Source organism: Crassostrea angulata, chromosome 5 (assembly GCF_025612915.1).
Source record: "Crassostrea angulata isolate pt1a10 chromosome 5, ASM2561291v2, whole genome shotgun sequence".
In the NCBI taxonomy this organism is placed as follows: domain Eukaryota; kingdom Metazoa; phylum Mollusca; class Bivalvia; order Ostreida; family Ostreidae; genus Magallana; species Magallana angulata.
In genome coordinates this window covers 45,839,189-45,859,161 of record NC_069115.1, presented here as the reverse complement: position 1 = coordinate 45,859,161, position 19,973 = coordinate 45,839,189, and the positions used below count along the sequence as shown (strand labels likewise).

General features: G+C 32.4%; 2 protein-coding genes across 6 annotated transcripts; one reads left to right on the top strand and one right to left on the bottom strand.

Moving 5' to 3' along the window:
• The first annotated feature begins 197 nt into the window (after positions 1 to 197).
• On the top strand, positions 198 to 19,906 carry LOC128184886 (uncharacterized). 5 transcript variants are annotated; one of them, XM_052854521.1, is made up of 8 exons: positions 198 to 928; positions 1,011 to 1,043; positions 1,153 to 1,295; positions 1,516 to 1,788; positions 1,956 to 2,060; positions 2,398 to 2,433; positions 2,517 to 2,585; positions 18,942 to 19,906. In XM_052854521.1, exons 1-8 carry the CDS (start codon positions 370 to 372, stop codon positions 19,128 to 19,130), a joined length of 1,407 nt encoding a protein of 468 aa, XP_052710481.1. In that variant the 5' UTR covers positions 198 to 369; the 3' UTR covers positions 19,131 to 19,906. The 5 variants fall into 5 exon arrangements, with proteins under 5 accessions (XP_052710481.1, XP_052710480.1, XP_052710482.1 ...); XM_052854520.1 differs by lacking the exon at positions 18,942 to 19,906 and adding an exon at positions 5,120 to 5,625; XM_052854522.1 differs by lacking the exon at positions 18,942 to 19,906 and adding an exon at positions 2,917 to 3,049.
• On the bottom strand, positions 11,458 to 15,320 carry LOC128184885 (proprotein convertase subtilisin/kexin type 5-like). The gene is made up of 3 exons (XM_052854518.1): positions 15,124 to 15,320; positions 12,545 to 14,431; positions 11,458 to 12,329 (listed from the first exon to the last, which is right to left on the bottom strand). The coding sequence occupies exons 1-3, from the start codon at positions 15,169 to 15,171 to the stop codon at positions 12,207 to 12,209; spliced, it is 2,058 nt and encodes a 685-aa protein (XP_052710478.1). The 5' UTR covers positions 15,172 to 15,320; the 3' UTR covers positions 11,458 to 12,206.
• Positions 19,907 to 19,973: the final 67 nt, after the last annotated feature.

The following is a 19,973-nucleotide window of genomic DNA, read 5'->3' as shown; positions in this document are numbered from 1 at the left end:
AAAATCGCTATACATACATATATATATATATACTTTTCAAATATTAAGATAAAAGAAAAAATGTACTTGTACAGAATACAAAACTAATTCACCAAAGACGAAAAGTTTTAACTAAAGACAGTAATGGGATTCCGTGTAAAACGGAAATTGTTGAAATCGGTTAACTGATAAGACTATCACAAACAGATATTCAAGGACATTTTGATTGAAAACAAGGTAACAATACGTTTGAATAGAAAAAGGAATGAGGAGTTTGTGAACACAACTTTATCACAGTAAAACACATGGGATTACGCATGGTTTGAAAAAACTGAAGTAATTTATATGTTGAAGTTCCTTTATATATAAATTATTCTTATCTTGCTTAAAATGGCTCGGATATGCCAAAATGACAAAATAGAAGAAATACAGCTAATTCCATCTTCACTAAACTTGGACTCCGATGAAACAGAAGTGAAAACAGTCTTAAGCAGCGAAAATAAAGGCGAACTCTCAACAATTGTCACCACACCTCTCCCTCCTGGAAAAGAGTACCATCTCTTCATGTCCTATAGTTCTGAGGACAGCGATGATGCCAACACTCTACGTCAACACTTAGAAGAACGATTTCATTTGAAGTGCTTGTATTATGAAAGGGACTTTCAGATCGGTAAGAACATCGACGAAAGCATCACAGAGGGACTGCGAAAAAGTGTCAAGGCTTTATTACTTCTCAGTCCATTTTACATTCAAAGCCATTGGTGCGTAACCGAGGCTCGGGAAGCGTGTAAGCTTTCGTTTGATGATATGGAAAACCATAATGTAATTCCCGTTCTTCTGAGACATCTACCCAAAGAATTGCCTCCCTTCCTTAATTCATACGTTTACATAGATGCCCAGAGAGAGATGGATGTTGCTGGGAAAAATAATAAGGCATTTAATCAGCCAGGTAAAAATTTAACAACATTTTGATTCTGAATTTAACTCCTTAGATTTGTTTGTGTTTATTTTTGTAAATCATTTTTTCACAGGATATTTAGATCCACTACAGATGGACAAATCCGGTAAAGTGAACAATGGAAATTCTCAAAAATCAACTAAATGTAAAATGATTGGATCAGAGCTTTAAAAAAAAAAAGAGATAGGTGTTTTATTGATATATTAATATTACAGCTTTGTCATGTAATGGAACACTTCTAATTCGGAAAAGAGCAACTAAAGCAGTTTTTTATAACCATGGCTTGGCATATAGGTTTTTACCATTAGAAGCTTTCGAAGAAGAAAAGATTTGTCAAAATGGCATTGATCTGGTTGGGGTATGTATGACTTTGTCTTTTGTTACCACAGATCATGTAAATTTACAGTTAAAAATACTTAAAACCAAAAAATAAAACATAAAACCAAAATAAATAAAAATAAAAAAGAAAGATAGAAAAGAAAACAACCCCCCTCTCCTGAAAAAGGATACGGTCTATTCAAAAGCCGGCTTACTTATATTTTCTGATCAGTTTTTATCATAGCTTCTATTGTTTTTAGTGCAAGAAACACTTTACCAGTATTATGGAGGATTTAAATAACAAGTGCCTTTTCCAAAACTATCCAGTTTTCTCGTCTATTAAGTGGCGATGTTTGCTGCTCTTTGTCCTAAGCACAGCATTTGGTTGCATTTGGATGGCTTCATTTCTGCTCAGTGCTACTTATGGCAGTACTTTAAAACCCAATTGGATTATAAATACGATGATTGGTCTTCCGCTTCTGTTCTGTATATGTCCATTTGGACTATTACTCATCTATATATGTAGAAGACGGGTAACAGTCCTTTCTTCTTTCTATTTATTCTCTCCTCTTCTTCCCTATTCTGTTTTATTTGCTTGCTCTCTCTCTCTCTCTCTCTCTCTCTCTCTCTCCTCTCTCTCTCTCTCTCTCTGTTTTGTATCATATTTCAGTATTGTATAAAATGTTACCTTGTATTGAAGCTTTCTAAAGGAATCCACTCCGTGGTTCTTAGAAACAACCTTAGATTCTACAGAAGCAGCAAATGTCTCGTGTATTTTGACCAACCTACTCTTACTGAACCTACAGTATCCTTTTTAATAAGACATACGTTCAATATAATTATTATGATGTGTATTTTGTTCTGAAAAATATTAAAGCCTACATGTGCTAGACCTTCTACAAACATCAATATATACGTTTATTGCATTTGATATGGTTTGTGATCTATCGAAATAATTTTGTCATAAAAGCAAAAAGAGAAACAGAAATAAAACATGAATAAAAATTAATCTAATGAAACATTTGATTTACATGTAATACGTTTGTTGATTTATCACTCGATTAATCTGTTTAATTTTTATATAACATATAGTTTTTATTTTCCCTCCAGTTTACCTATTTTCCTTCGCACTATAAATAAAGCTTCATGTCTTCAAATACAATCTTGATGATTGTGAGGTAGGCCATCTTCATTTAAATGAAATTTACAATGGAGTTTTTGTTATACCTTGATGTAAAAGTTTTTGAATTTCTTTTTCTAGGATTATCTGTTGTCTCTTCTGAAACGACTTAGGCAAAATGACTTACTTTGGGACACAAGAACTATAAAAGTAGGTTTTACTTTTTGTTAACTGTTATTTCCACTTTTAACAATTCAATGTTTTTTCATTGTTTGATGAAGTTTAGTTTAAGTACAGAAACATAATGAAAATTTACGTTAATAATCATAGAAAAGAAACTTCTGCAAGCTTGTATAGAAAAATAAAAAAAATCCTAGTCTAGTACATTGTACAAGCGTTTTTGTGAATTAGACAATAACAATTACTGTGGAATCATTAGAATTCGTGGTGGCTTAATATTCGTTGTATTCGTGAGTAGCCCTCACCCACAAATTTAAATTCTTAACGAAAACAATTTAAGAAAGAGTTATCTTTGTTGCAGTGAAACAGTAACCGGCGCATCCACGAAATTACATCACCACAAATGAACAAAAAAAGGTCATAATCCACGAAAATTGGCCCCCACGAATTTAAATGATTCCAAGTACTTTAACCTTCGTGGCATCGCAATAAAGGTTGGGGGAGGGCATTGTATTTATTTTCTCTTAAGAATGAATGAGAAAATATTTTAAAAACAAAACTCATTTAGAAGCATCCTTGCGTTGTGAGGGAAGGGTGGGGCCACAAAAATAGGGGTGGGGCAGTTTTATCACTCATTATTTAAAACAAGAAGTACTCTATTGTACAGAGAGATTATATAGCGCACTCTAAATTTTAACATCTTTGGCGCTGCAGCCACTGAGAGCTTAATTTAATGTTTCAAAGCAATAACTTTAGTCCTTTTTAAAGTGCTTTACATAATATCGGACGTTCAGTTCTGTGTGTATGCATGTTCACACAGTTAAACAGTGTAATAGAGTAATCAATTGTTGTTTATTAGTACCTTAAAAATTAATTCATAAGACTCTCTCCATGCCACTTCTTTTTCGCTAGGTGATAATGTTATCAAACGTGGCGACCATCCACGCTGACAATATATGATCGATTGTTTTCTAGCTCTTTGACTGATAAAAATATTATAGAAACAATTAAACTATACCACTGCGAGTGTGATTTTTGGAGTAAATTTTAATCAACTCTCATGTAAAGTAACTCTGGCAAACTGGAGGTGAAACAGTGTTTAAACCTAAGCACAAATCAGCACCACCGCTAAGAAAACTAAGTACTTGAAATTAATAGATTAATTCAGAAGTATTGTTTTTCATGTAAACTTATTCATTAGTTCGTTAAAAATAGTCAGATTGTATATGGTACAAACAATCTACATATTTTTGTAGTCGTATGTATTCCTATGTTCAATATTGCTTGGTTACAGTTATCAAGATATATATCAACTACTGACACAACTTGCAACAGAGGATTTTAAAAATTTCACATGATTCTTTGGGCTTTTTCTGTCCGTAACCTGGAATTCTTGTCGAAAAAGCCCGATTATGCATATTTTTTCAAATACGGCTAAGAAACTACTAGTCATGCCAAATATTTCATATCGTTGACTCTGAAACAAATAAAATCAACTCACGTGAGTACTTAAGTATATTGTTTTTTAAATTTACGCACCAAATGATGTTTACTGCTATTTGCTCGAGGTAATCGAAACTCGTCCATAAATTCGCAAGTAACATTCGATTTCCCTCGTCGATAACTTCATGACTTTTCTAGTGTTATTGCACTCGCTATGTTAAATTCAAAATTCGATTACTTGTTTACCTACAATAAACACAGTATCGCAGACAAATGAAGTACACTGTCCTTTTGGACAAAACCATGTTTATTGTCCCAATCAAAAGCCTGCCTGTGTACGTTAGTTGGATTCAAAGTCTTTATGTTCACATTATGTTTAGTGCTTAGGTGAGCACAAAATAAAATTCAGGCGTTCAAAACCAAGAACATTTTATTTCATTTATTTTCAAATAAAAGGTGAGTGCTATAGAAGTATTTGCGCCAATATATTGGCACTTGCGCGTGCCCTAAAATACGTATGCAGCAATTTTTTTTCGTTTTACAGTATGTAAATGTCAAGATATTTTGTGTTTGATACCATTAAGCTGATTTGATTAAAGTCATGGCATTTGTTACTCAGGTGAGCAATGTAGCTTATGGACCTCCTGTTTATTGTAATGACGGTCGCATTATTGATTATTTTGTTGCCTCTGTACCAGTAAATTTCATTCTGGTTTGTGACCCTCTTTTTCCAATAAATCAAAAATGACGTGAACGCAGAGTGGTACATTTTTCTCTTTTTACTTATAAATACAGAGTTTGAAAAAAATGTATTTAAAAGCTTAAAGAGGAATATAACATTAAATGCCTCGTGTATTTTAAAGTTTTGAAAGACTTAATTTTGGTTGTCTATCATTGACAAGTGACGCGACGCGTGTTTACGGTTTTTATGAAACTGGTCGTAAATGTTTTTGAAGATAGAACAAAATAAGCTTAAATTTATGCACCAGAAATAGAATACTAGTATATGCATACATTTTCATACAATGAAATATGTATATCTTGAGAATTTTTTTTTCTGCACCTAGTCAGTTGCATTTTATGAAAAAAAAATGTATTTTTCTACTCACTCTATATTGAAGGAAATAGTCAAAGAGTTGATTCATCAAAAACTAGAGGAATTTCAGAGTACTCAAGCCTTAATCAAATGGACACTTTTACGAGAAAGTTCAGTGAATCGTCATCGGACCAGCAACAACAGAGCGTGCATCTGTGAGATGTTAGAGGACCAAGTCAACAAAACGTACGGGCCTGTGGTGATCCAAGTGTAATGTACCGAATTCAAATTAATTCAAATGACATCATCTTTGAACTCATCAAACTAGATTTCTTGAAACACATATACAGGAACAATGCTTTGAAACCTACTCCACCTTTTCTGTTGAACTGACATGGAAGCAATATAGATAAAACATTTCAGTACGTAGTGTACTGAAGGTGTCGGGCATTGTTGAACACAGACATTTCTATGTTTTAATGCTGTGTTTTCGAATAAAATATATTCCAATTGGACACTTTTAAAGGCACCGCTGATAAAAAAAAATTCTCTGAAGGTGTTGTGTTTATAAAATTGGATTAAACTTTCAGATCTGTCTAGCCATTTTTTTAAACTGTTGTATAATACCCGTACCATTTGGAATGACAGAAACAAGTTTAAACATATTATAGTGTCTTCTGGAAAATAGTTCGCTGCTCTTTTCATTATTACTGATACATGTACATTTAGATGAATGATGTTTGAATCGCTATCATTAGATGTATATAAGGGAACAACTGTTAGTTTTCCCAATATGGAGATAGTAGTCATTTAGACAATATACTCAAAATCTCCCCTCTATCGCTATGAAATAATGTATACAGGGTTATTTTCGAGGCGAAAAATAAAACGGGGCGAATATTTCCCTGAATACAGTAAGGCAGCACTTCTAACCAAGCAGCGATACAGTTTAGGGAAAAGAGAAACAAAATTAAGAATTCGGACAATTTTCAGAGCAAACGGAAGGACCGCAACAACGCGTTTCAACCGGAAAACTGGAGTGAAATGAATTCCGGAAATAATTTATGTTCTAAATTAAAGTTCTAAATTATATGAATTGGTAGTTGGTAATCACTACTAATATAATGGATAAACTGCTTTGGATAAACAAGTTTACAACATTTGCATTCATAACAAACTTGTTGACATGGACTATGCTAATGACATTGACAGACCCCCCCCCCCCCATAAGCACATAAAGTAGGTTTAGAAAAAGTAGACTTCAGTGGACAGAAAGTAGACTATAAGTTAACAGAAGACATCAACACTCTGCTATTTATCAACTACTTGACATACTTTTGCCAAACATTTCATATTTAAAGTTTTAATACAGATCAGATGGGTAAATATAGGAAAAAAACCGGGCAACTATTAAATATTTACACTCCTATAAAATGTGCATGCAATATACATATCATGATTTGAAAATTGACATCCATTATTGTAATACCCCTGTAAAACAGTTACTATATAACTCTATACGAAAAAAGTCCAGCATTATGACTGTTGTACTGGAACTGTTGGATTGGAGCTGTTAAAATCGACTGTTATAAAAGATTGTTGACTGGTGACGTCACATTCCGCGAAAACGTGTTATTGATTAGAAGGGGTACTAGTATAACAAAACAATTATTGACTGTGTCTCGGGCAACAGTTGATCTGTCGGACCTGCTCGCAAACTGTTGCCCGCGGCCTTTGGCCTTGGGCACCAGTTTGCGAGCAAGTCCGACAGATCAACTTTTGCCCGAGACACAGTCAACAACTGTATATTATCTTAACAAAGCTAAGAATTAGGAAACGCTGAAAAATTGAAGATTATTTTCACAGGCTGTTATTACTGATTTTAGAGATCTTAAGAAAAAAAATTGTTAATACTTTTAAATAAATTTGCTTTAATTTATAAAAAAAAAACCCACAGAAAGCTTTGTTATGCAACACAGAGGTATTGTTGCTGTGAAAATTAGAGTAGCATATAATATCACACAGGGATTGATATTTTTGTATAGTCCATAGCAACGGCAATTTTTTAAAAAGCAAAATCAAATTTTTTCAACATACCGTATCCTTTGTTAACACGACAATGTTGAATTCAATAGATCTTAAACGAGTTTAAAACGACTTGATAACGGTTATAATCATCTATATGTACTCGACTTTCCCAATAATCAATATATTAACAATATTTAAAAAGGGGTCTAATCTGTTTTATATAAATTTGAATATTAGAAAAAAATGAGATAATTAAAAAAAGGGAACAAAATTATTTAATATTTGAAATTTATTTAAATTTTTAGAACATTCAATATAATATGATTGTTGTTTTGCGAAGGAAAATGATGGTGATAAATATTACATGCTGTAAATCGAATGTTGGTTTTTACCTAGTTTTGATAATTTCTATCGCATTATATAGCTCCATATCTTCAAATCGATCTCGATGATTTTGAGGTAAGATATTTTTATTAAAACAGATAATTATAATGTAACTCATAACGATTTTTTCCCTTAAGATAAATTTTTTAGAGTTATTAACTCACTTTCATTAAATTATTTGTTATCTCTTCTAAGAAGACAAATTTAAAGGCAAGATGACTTACATTTGCATACAAGAACTAATGAGGTAAGTTGAAAAGGCGTAGTTAAACATTTCTTTGATTGTTTTAAAACGTTCATATTCTATTTTGTATATTATTATTTAGAGGTTAAAAACCAGCCCACGCGTAAGATTTATCCTTTAAGTCTTACACAAAGAAATTTATTAAGTTAAAATTACTATTTTTGAAAAGTTGACCGATTCTGATGAAAATCAAACTGAATCCAATTTAAATTGCAAAAGAAAAAAGGAAATCAATAAATAGTTCTTTTATTTGCATCAAGAAGTCGGTTTTAACCATATTACAACCAAGCATTTTAGTTTTTGGTTGAGATTGTAATTTATTCAAAATTTCCATTATTCAAGTTGGAATCAGTTCAATTTTGACCGGGTTTGGTTCACTTTTGATAATGAGCTATATTTTCAATGTCGCCGTTTTGATTCTATTTCATTTTTTAAAGACAAGAATATATCCCGCGCAAGCGTTGGAATTAACACTTTACGCATTGATGACACAATGCTAAAATGTTGAAACATTTTTATTTTCACTATCGTATATACTGTGTCCGAATTTTTTTTTAATTGTTTTTTCAACCTATTTTTAGACGGGGTCGCGTGACCTCGTCTATTGGTTTACTGTCAGCCGAAGTCTCAAACCGGAAGACACGCATAGAACACATGAATTGACTCTACGCGTAAGAAAATAGTGCAGAAAGTTTTCATGCATTTCAGTAAATATGAATTATAAAAACACGCATTAAATCTTTTTAAGTCCTCTGTGTATAAACAAAACTCTATTTAGAAAATAAACAAATAGTTTTATTGATCAAAATATTCTTGCTCGGATTCAAATGTGGAATGGGTTACGTAACTGAATGCACAGCACAGTTGACGATTCAGTTGGTGTACGAGCTCATTAATCAATATATAGAAGAGGTTGGTGGTGGAATCGAAATTAAAGTTCCCAAACGCAATGTGCCATTTTTGAAAAGTTGTGAATTTTATTTTGACAATCTTTCACCTCAATACTACCAAACTTACGCAAGCCGAAGTTAAAAATCGGGACGGGTTATACACAGATGTTTTACAAATTAAATAGGTGTTTCATTGGCTTCCAGTGTACTTGTGGTGTGACTGCTGGTCGTCTCGAAAGGAATTTTGTACAAAGAAAATATAAACAAGTCTGAATTTGCCTTCTCGTTCATTGGCTCTTTAGTTAATTAAACTGGATTTAAATTCTAAACAATGCATTGTAAGCAAAATCTATAATAGATTATACATTTTGAAAGACTTATCCATCATATAATATATACAATCTTATCGATTGAAGAACCAAGTTCATGTTTTCCGGCTTAGTTGGAATCAGGCTTGGGGTGAATTACATTATAAAATAATGCATTACATTACACCATTACTTCATGAATTAGGGCATCAAATTACCATTACCATTATTTCATTTTCTTGAAGTAATGCATTACATTTCCATTACATAAGTAAATTAATGTTCACTGTCAGGTTTAAATTTAATGACTTATGCAAGATTGCTGTTGCACTTGTAGTTCTCAAAGTAAGGTTGGTCCCGTAACATTTACACGCTAATGGCGAATTTGACAATCTCTGTTATTTAATATTTATGTCTCTGATTTTTGGAGTATGATTTTTAATGAAAGGAACGGCTGTATCATAATTCGTGTAGGTGATGCACGAGTTTATTCAAAAAAGTAGTAAGTGGCGAACGGATTTATTTTTACCTATTAATTTTGCATGAATCGCAAATGAAGAAAATCGTGTCAGATAAGTCGGGCTTAAAAATCAAAATGGCGACCGTGACAAATCTTTTTATTGTCAAAGTTCTTGGAATCTTATTGTAAAAATATTTCTAACGTCAGGTGCCCGTGTTTCTTATCGGTATACAAATGTTCACTTTGTTTGTTAATTCAGCAGTTTTAAAGTTTTCGGGGTTTTCATAAAACTTTTATTACGGATACCGTCCGACTGGTGGATTTTCCCTTGGATCAAAAAATTGAATAAATCTAATGATTAAAATTATCTACTTTGATATAGTTGTTTGATTTTCCCGGTTAGTAGTAATTTTTAAAATTTTTCATTTTGGGTCTTATTTTACATAATATACCGTTGTGTCAATTTTCTACAATTATGAAGGCCGGGATTGAGTATAATTTAGACAAAGTATCAGACAATGCAAAAAAGCCAAATTAACAAAGATTGTAACAACTAATTCAAGCTCATAAATTTTGGAAGCATATTCGAGTAAATTCAGGACAATTACAAATTCAAACTTCCAAGACCCCGTCTTTCACTACTTTCAGTACTTTGATTTAAGAATGAAGCCAAAAAAACAACACAAAATAAAATCAACCCCCCCCCCCCCAAAAAAAAAAGAAAGAAAAAAAAAACAAACCCTAAATTACAAAAAAAAACCCCACAAAAAACAATACAAAAAAAAAAACAAAAAAAAAAAAACACCAAACAAACTGCAGATAGCTAGATATTCAGCTGAGGGATGATAAATCTAAATTGTATTGGATGATATATACAGATATACATAGCCTTAATTCTTCTTATTGATGTTGAGTAGGAATTGATACACAATGTAACAATAATTATTTTTGAACCAGTGAGTGAGTATTTTGAACGTTATATCTCTAAATTGTGTTCTTAAGATCAAATTTAACTTCAAATTTTATCACTGTCCCAAATGAGAATTTCGGATAAAAGACTGATTTGAAAAAAAAAGTGGGGAGGGTGGTCACCCCTTCCCAATATACATTCATGCATCATTTATTCACATAGATTTAGAACACAATCTGTTGTTTGTTTACAAAATAATGTCTGAGGTTGACTACCAATATGTTGTGCTATAAAATGTATGAAATCTAAAAAAAAAAAATGCTGCTGTTGAATTCATATCAAAATAATCTGCCCGATGGTTAATTCGTCCCATACTTTTCGTAATGGTGTTAATTAGTCAAACCTCGTTCCTGGGCACCTTGTTGTGGAAAATCAATTCTTTTGATCAAAACTATCATCGCATCAAATTGTCCTATTTTATTTATTTACTTTTTTATGTTAACCAAAGAAGTCCCATCCAAGGAATAAATATCTGACCGTGATACACGATGAGCCAGTCCTACATATACACTTTTCGCCATGACGTTAATTAGTCAAACCGTGTTCTTGGCTACCCCAATCTGGACAAATCTTTTCCATTCTCTCGCCAGAGGTCGCGCTTCGCTAGCTTTTATCCATCAAAACTAAATTCGCGCATTCATGAAACGAAATGCCTTATAATTTATTTACTCAGCATTTGTGAAATATTCAAGTTCTATATATAAACCAAGTAAGTTTCTAACAAAATATTCAATATTTACGTAATCATTCAATCTTATTTTATTTCAAGGGTATATTATAATACTAACTTCCATTTACGTGGATCCGCTAAATTATGTCTACCACCTTACTCTCATTTTTGCTATATCGAGCTGGTTAATCAAGAATGAAAGTAGGTGTCTAATTTATTTCTTAATGATTATTTATCAGGTAAAATTCAGCTTACACCATACCAAATGTGTTGAAATATCAAAGGTATTAGCAGTTACTTTGGTGCAGGCGTTTCGTAGTGTATTGGCGAAATGTCTTAATTTATCAGTTTTAAAAGTATAGATAATTATCATACATTTCTTCTTTATAAGACACATCTCTTTAAATAATTCTATCCATAGGTTTGAAAAAAAAACCCATATTTTTTTTATAAATAATGTTTAATGGACATGATTTATTAGACATTAATACAATGCATTTATTCACACCAATTTGAAACATTACAGTGTGTTACTTGCAATTAAAACAAAGTTTCCACTTACTCATAAAAGATACGAAAATACAAAAAATGCAAGAAAAGAAACCTTGTAAATTAATTAGGAGCTAAAAGCATACATTTTTAAAAAAGAAAACGAAACAAAGTTTCAGAAAAGATTCTTTAACGATCCACAAAATAACATGTTGGTGTTGCATTCCACCTTAATATTCACATCCTCTTTTTAATGAACGTTTTACATATTTCCATGTTTGGATAGAAAAGGTTTATTAAAGACATAATTAATGTTTTCAAAGACAATCCATGGCAAGATCGTCTATGCAGAATCTACAATTTGTTCGATAGCAAGGCAGTTTACGACAGGGTCAAAACGAAAATTGAGCAACACAACACCCTAAATACAGGTATCAAGAATCTGTTTACTTCACATACACCCGTATAACTTAATACTAAGTTGATACCTTCACAAAACAACTGTACTGAATTTTACTGATGACGTCCAACATGTTTGTTCGGATTCTCTTGATCACGTTGATAATTTTTTATGTTTGAGCACGAGGCAATCTTGCTTGTCAAAATCGCGGTGTAGTTTTGTCCCATCTTTTAAAAAAGTTACCATAAACTGTGCTTTGATAATTTCGTTTGTCACAAACTAAAAAGAACTAGACATTCGGGTATCAGTTAACATATGTTTTTTTTTTACTAAAACTGATCACCGATTGTATTAGAATCTTCCATCGTTATATTTTCGTCGACAGAGTTTTCATATCTGCCTTCGTTGCTTCCAGTTTCATCATTTAAATATGCATATTCAGGGCCCCTATCCTGAAAGTAACAATGGAAACGCATATCGGTAAGCAATATAAAGAAAGTTTAATATGTTAATGTTGAAAAAAGTGTAATTTCAATCATACAAATTGGACACTTCGATTAAAAAAGGAATTTATCCGTGGAAATAACAGTGAGATTTAAAACAAATGCTTTGATATAATATTCAAAATCTTCATTAGAATCATTATAATATGATAGAACTAATATACCTGATATCTTTCAAGTTTTCGATTTAACCACCAACTTCGGAGACATGTACATATACATCCTTTAAAGCAACATAGCATGAAAAACATGATGAAAAATAGTCCAGCAATAAATAAAGTAGTTGAAACACCATTCCATACATTCGAAGTATTATAAGCAATACACGTAAAGTCATTTTGCTGCGATGTTCCTTCTGGGCACTGTGAGTAGCAAGTGTTTTTAAAGGTATACATTAAATCATTTCTCATGCACCAGTCTGCAGTCAAACATTCCTTTTCGTGCATTAGATATCCATCCGGGCACTCAGAAACGCATTTAGTTTTACCCTTTTTTCTGTTCTCTTTATATTGTAGTGGTCTTGTTCCAAAACACGCGTCACTACAGTTTCTGTCCATGATGAATTTATTAACAGGACACTGAGTTACACACATCTTTCCATTTTTATAAAAAGCATCAGAACATTTTTCCTGGCAGTGTAAACCTCTGTTAGTGTCTTGTAAGACATAGTTCTCGTGGCATTCGCCTATATTATTAGTGCATACGTCCTTTATGATGGCATGGGTTTTTCTAGGACAAACAAGGGTGCATGTTGTGGTTCCTTTTATTAACATAGTTTCATTTGTGCAGAATGCAGAGTTAATGCATGTTTTACCAATATTTGAAACAATAGAAAGAGAGTTCTTACTGGCACAGTGATCAACACATGTCCCGTTTTCGATGAATTGTACATGTTCCGGGCATTTGTCAATGCAAGTGTTATTATATTTTACGAATTCAACAGGACATGCTGCAAAACATGTTCGGTTGACCTTTAATATAATAGGAAGAGGCTTTTGACATTCGGGTAAACATTTTGACTTGTAATGAACTAGAGGTGTCGGACATTGGAAAATGCATTCCTTCTCATGAGTAAACATATCCTTTGGACAACTTTTAACACAAATGGTTGTCTTTAGTCTGTTTATGTTCGTTTTCTTTTTCATGGGGTGAGTCAACGGACATTTTGGTACGCATGAATTATTATAAAGGGAAAAATTGGAAGGACATTTACTAACACATTCAAAAGTGGCGTTTCTGTTTATTGAATATTTTCCAAGCGGACATCTTGAGACACACTGCTGAAAATAGACTGATTTTCTCTTAGATGGTATAGTGGTCATAAAAGGTCTTATATCTCCACATTTATCCACACATTGTACACCATTGTCAAGGAACGTGCCTTTTGGACAGATAGAAACACAAACGTTTCTAAACGAAGCATTGTCTATGGGACATTCCGTCCTGCATGTGAAGATCTGATTGAAAGGCGATGTTTGGAAAACTATCATTGGATGTGTATCTGGGCATTTCTCTAAGCAAGTTTTACCAAAAAGAAAAGGATGATCAACTGGACAAGATAATCTGCAAAACCTTTTATCTAGCACAGTATAGTCTGGGCATTCCACTAGACAGTGCCGAAGTTTCAGGGAACTGAAAATATATGGATGAGAACTTGGACAAGTCTTAGAGCAAAACTTAGCCCCAGTGTAGCACACTCCATCGCAAGTTGCCGTTAGATATGGCGATTCTTTCGGACAATCCATTAGACAAGACCCATTATGGCTAACAGTGTATTCCGGACATGAACTTAAACAATTTTCTTTAAAACAAAACGGATATTTCGGATTACAAAATTCACTTGGGCATTCCAATTCATTTATGGCGGGATATTTACAGTACTTTATAAATCCATTATCATTCTTAGAAGTAAATGGCGGACAGTCTTGAAGGCAGGCTTGTTGAAATATGTACTGGTTGACAGGGCAGCTTGTATTGCAGGTTGTTTGTGTTTGGTACCGCTGCTTGGTCACGATAGACAGCTCCGTTGGCAAGCATTTACTTTCGATCCCCTACAATAAACGTTATTTTTTTTTTTTTAAATAATATTTATTTTTCTCACTGTTAAACCTTTTTTAGCTATCCACATTTTCTATAATTTTCTATTCTTTTAATACTATTATTAAAAAGACAGAGAAGCAATGATACATGATATTAATAGACTTTGCTCATAAAATAAGATTACCTGTTTCAATTCTTATAGAAGAATGTTAAATGTTTTTTTTACGTTTTCCTTACCCTATCTGTTTCGATTTTGATATTTCACTTACAAGCAACAATGAAAAAGAATATAAACAATGAATAGTTAATACTGTTTCTTAATCACTGTGTACAATGTAAAACGATATTTTGCGCTACTTCCTTACAAAATCAGCAAGTACTGGATGATATGTATGCACAGCCACAGAATACCTGTTTATTAACCACCTTAAAAACCGTTAAAAGGCACAGTTTACGTGAAAGGCACTTGTCACATAACAGATCGTTACACATACACGGAACAACAAAACTATAAGAACCCTAATATTTTCAGTATCTGCTAATTTGATAAATATATGAAGAAAAAATCATATACTTCTTACCAGACCAATTATGAACGACGTATCGTAATAACAATTTTCATATATAGAACGTAATCTCTATAGCAGCATTATAACATACTTCATAAATACAAAACTTACAGACGAAATGAATCAAAACTTACCTGTACTGTTATGAAAACATATACAAAATAAAAGAGGTTGGTTTCCATCACTGCTCTTGCTGTGTTTTAACTTCTCAAGGTCCTTAATCTAAAAAGGTACGGTGAGACATATTGGATATAAAACAGAAAAAAAGATATTCCTGTCCTTTAAGATAAGTTACATACACCAAATCTATGTAAGCTTTTTGTCACATATAACCTTTAAAGATCAAGAAGAAAATGTATGTACAAGTACATGATATAAAATAGTTTTTCAATAGTTTAAAACTAATGGCTGGAAGTGGATTCCGTTGAAAAACCAATCAATGAATACATAAAAAATAGAATGCGAATATTCAGCTTTTAAAAGACCGTGACGAAAGGATATGCAAGGGCGTTATTGATTAAATTGAAATTCATCGACTATGTGTAAAGCGCTTTGAATAAATAATGGAAAGTTCTTGTTTATTCATGGTTTTGCGGCATTGAAATATTTTCTTCCGGAGTTTCCTTTTCTTTTAACCCACCTTTATATTTTTGAAAATGGCTGAAGAATGCTCGCCTTTACTATCGACATCGCTTGAAGCCGACGCAGTAGAAGAAATACACCTTATGTCGGTGTCGCCAAACTCGGATCCAAATGAAACAGATGTGAAAACAATTGTTGTTAACAATTTCGAGGAAAGAATTTCAAATGAAACAGAAGTAAAAACAGTCGCAGTTTACGAAGATAGGGATGAAGTCGTAACAAGTGATACCACACTTCTCCCTCCTGGGAAAGAGTACCATCTATTTATGTCTTATAGTTCTGAGGACAGGGATGATGCCAACACTATTCGTCAACACTTAGAAGAACGATTTTATCTCAAGTGTTTGTATTACGAACGGGACTTCCAAATTGGGAAGAACATTGACGAAAACATCACAGATGGACTGCAGAAGAGTGTGAAAGCCTTGATACTTCTCAGTCCCTTCTACATACTAAGTCATTATTGTGTAACTGAGGCCAGGGAAGCGTGTAAGCTTTCGTTTACTGATATGGAGAACCATAATGTTATTCCCGTTCTTCTCAGACCGCTACCCAAAGACTTACCCCCGTTCCTGAATTCATACGTTTACATAGATGCCCAAAGAGAGATGGATGTTGCTGGGAAAATATATGAAGCTTTCAATCAGCCAGGTAAGGTTGCTGATGAAATATGAACCTAATACTTGTCAAATGAAAATCTTAATTATCCCCCAAGTTATAAGCTTTTAATTATTTTACAGGGTTTCTGGATCCGCTACAGATGAGCAAATCTGGTTAAGTAAAATTCAGCTGTATTAAATTCAGAAGATTACTTAGAAGCGGTTTATCTATTGTACTGTATTAATTTTATGATGGGCAAGTTTTACTCTTACATTTATATTACAGGCCTTCAATGCAATGGTACACTTCTTTTTCGAAAAGTGGGTTCTAGAGCAAAGTATTTGGACCATGGCTTGGTATATAGATTTTCACCTTTAGAGCCGTATGAAGAGGAAAAAATCTCTCAAAATGGCATGGATCAGGATGCGGTATTATCAATGCAACTAACGTTTTTTTTTTTTAGAAGTAATACAAAGTATATCAAACAGATATGCACATATAATACATGTAATAGTGAGGTGGGCAACAAAAGTTTGGTTTAATCTTCAGTTTGATAAGATTTTCTCCGCTCAGTGACTTACTGAGTTGTATCAATCAAACTATCTTTCATCTGCCTCTGTTTTCAGTGCAGGAATCACTACAACACGATAACAAAGGCTCTAAATAACAAATTCCTTTTCCAAAACTATCCGGTCTTCTCGTCCGTAAAATGGCGCTGTTTGCTGTTGTGTATTCTTACCACAGCATTCTGTTTCATTTGGATGGCTTCATATATACTGAGCGCAACATACGGTAGTCCTCTGAAAGATTCAAATTATGCAATGATCAACTTTATTGTTGGACTTCCGCTTCTGGGCTTTATTTGTCCATTTGGACTACTAATAATTTATGGATGCAGAAGAAAGGTCACTCTCTCTCTCTCTCTCTCTCTCTTTTCTCTCTCTCTGTTATTTTTGAATTAAAACAAATCATTTGTATTGTTTATAACACTGACTTTCATTTTTGAAGCTCTCTACAAACATCCACCACCTGATTCTTCGACACAACTTAATATTCTTCAGACTCAGCAAATGTCTCGTATATTTCGATCAATCTACTTTGACTAAACCTACAGTATCCTTTTTAAAAGCCAAAATTGAGAAACAAAAATAAAAAAAAATAATAGGCTGTGCAATCAAACAAACATTTAGGCCAAACTCCAGCTAATAGCAAAAATCATTTTGCAGTTAAAAAAAACCAACCACATATAAACAAATTTATGATAAAATCCACCAAAGTCTGATGAGTTCAAAATCAATACAAAAATATTGATTTCATTATTACAGTGAGGAACAAACACTTCAAAATATGCTTACATGTACACGCATGTAAGAAAATTTTTTGTCTGGTATAAAACTGCATTTATACAATTACAAATTCTGTAGAGTTTAATGATACTTTTTTTCTATATAAAAAAATACTCTAATCAAAGCTGACAAAAATGTCAAGAATTATTTCTATACAGATTAGAAAATTATAAATGATTTATGCCATAAGATGCTTTCCTCCTATCACATTTTGGTCAATTGTGTGTATATTTGAAATATATCGAATTTGGTATATTGTATTGCAGACGAGGTCTACCATACTCACAAAAAATATTTTACCAAATTTTTCGGTGTAAATTCTTTGATGTTTAATAAATAATAAAACTAATGGTGGTATGGGACATATGTCGATACTAATGAGGATTAATTACATTATAATTAAAATACTTTCACCGGTTTAGAATTTTTAAATTTCACAATGTTTAACAAACAAAAAAATGCGTTTTTAAAATTTTTTTTAGAAAGGTAAAATATTAAAACCCTCAGTGGGATTTGAAATCATCACCTATGGATTTGTAAAGAAACTATTACCAACTGTGCTACGCTGTTAGGTGACAACATTGGGGAAATACTATCGATAAAATTCATGTAACACTGGATTTTATTGTTTATTTCGATAAATAGTATGTCACAACATGAAGGTGCGTCATACCACCTTAATAGGAATAAAATTTATTTCTTGTGGTTTTAAGAAAGACATTGATTGTTTCGTTAACAATTTATTTGATACAATGATCTTCCGCTTTACCTATTGCTGCAATTTCCTTCTCAATATTTAGCTTCATGTCTTCAGATACGATATCGCTGATTGTGAGGTAGGCTTTTTTTAAAAGAACAAACTAAATTCTTTTTTTTTTCTATTTATAAAACTGTTTTTGAAAGAATGACTTTCTTTTGGAGGATTTTCTTTTGACTGCACTGAGCAAATACAGGGAAGATACTTTACATGGGGATTGTAGTAATAACAAGGTTTGTAATATATTGTAACATTTTGTTAAACAAACTTTTTTGGCTACTCAATATTGAAGACAAGGAAATTCTTAATCTTGTGGGCAAATTTATAAATGATAACATGCAATAATACTCCTTTTAAGTTAAATGTTGTTGGAATTACATGCAACATTGTCATTTGGTATAATTGTTATACTTTGATAATTTTTACACTATTCACTGGTATGTCTTTCTCTTGTAATTATAATAATATGCCATGTATTTGTCTGTTCTTAATTCTGTATTAAAAATAAATGATCTGTATCTGTATAATATTTAAAAATACTGTAACTCTGATATAGTCAACTAAATTTATTACTCTATAAACGTGTTAATTCAAATCTGTTTCCAAGGAAATAGTCAAAGAGTTGATTCATCAAAAACTAGCGGAACTTCAGAGTACTCAAGCTTTAATCAAGTGGACACTTTTACGAGAGAGTTCAGTGAATCGTCATCGGACCAGCAACAACAGAGCGTGCATCTGTGAGATGTTGGAGGATCATGTTAACAAAACGTACGGGCCTGTGGTGATCCAAGTGTAATGTACCGCATTCAAGTATATGTTTCATTCATCACTGAGATTATAAAGTAAAGGAAGTATTAAAGGAATGATCGGCATGTGATATTATTGGTCAGCTCTGTGAATGTAATACGAAAGCATTATGCTACATGCAAAAACTATAATTGTTGATTTTCGAAATAGCAAGGCATGAATAAGCTTTAAAAAATATTCTTAAATATATGTGAAGAAAACGTGATTTTAATCATTTTACAGGTAACTGTATAAATGTTTTATTTTCAAGGCAAACGGAGAAGATCATAATTAAAGATTCAAATGAGGTTGTCATTTCATAGTAAATAAAAGTAAATACAATTTTTTAAGGCACAGTGCGTGTGCAGATTGGAAAATTTGCCGGTTGCCTTTTATAGACACAACTGTGATTGGCCGAAGCCGATCACAAAAAGAAACATGCTTCTGGTTTGGTTTAAAGAAAATTAAGGGTGTTTTAAACATACATTGTACTTTTAAAAAATAATATAGAGTATATGTACTTGCACATACAAATTTACATGCTTGCGTTAATAAAGAAGAAAATATCATGTCTTTAACCCAATGTTGATTTTTCCATTTATATTTTATATATTATAGTAAGTGTTATGTATGTTAATGGTGATCTGGAGGATCATTTTTAGCAGTGTGCGTTTTTCTAAAAAAAAAAATCCTGTAAAAGCGAAAAATATCAACTAGCCTTTACACTTTTTATAGAAAACGTAAAATAATATTACTGATCATTAGGGATGATGTTGTTTATTTTTTAAAATTAAAATGCTCTGAACATTTTTCATGTTTTCATTGTCGTCTTTTTCTGTGCAAGGTTTCAACA

Coding starts and splice junctions, on each gene's coding strand:
- LOC128184885 (XM_052854518.1), bottom strand. CDS start 15,171: ATGGAAACCAACCTCTTTTATTTTGTATATGTTTTCATAACAGTACAG. Junction 14,432..15,123: donor ATGTTTTCATAACAGTACAG/GTAAGTTTTGAT, acceptor CGTTTATTGTAG/GGGATCGAAAGTAAATGCTT. Junction 12,330..12,544: donor GAAAACTTGAAAGATATCAG/GTATATTAGTTC, acceptor TGTTACTTTCAG/GATAGGGGCCCTGAATATGC.
- LOC128184886 (XM_052854519.1), top strand. CDS start 15,646: ATGGCTGAAGAATGCTCGCCTTTACTATCGACATCGCTTGAAGCCGAC. Junction 17,137..17,239: donor TTTATGGATGCAGAAGAAAG/GTCACTCTCTCT, acceptor TCATTTTTGAAG/CTCTCTACAAACATCCACCA. Junction 18,414..18,498: donor ACGATATCGCTGATTGTGAG/GTAGGCTTTTTT, acceptor TTTCTTTTGGAG/GATTTTCTTTTGACTGCACT.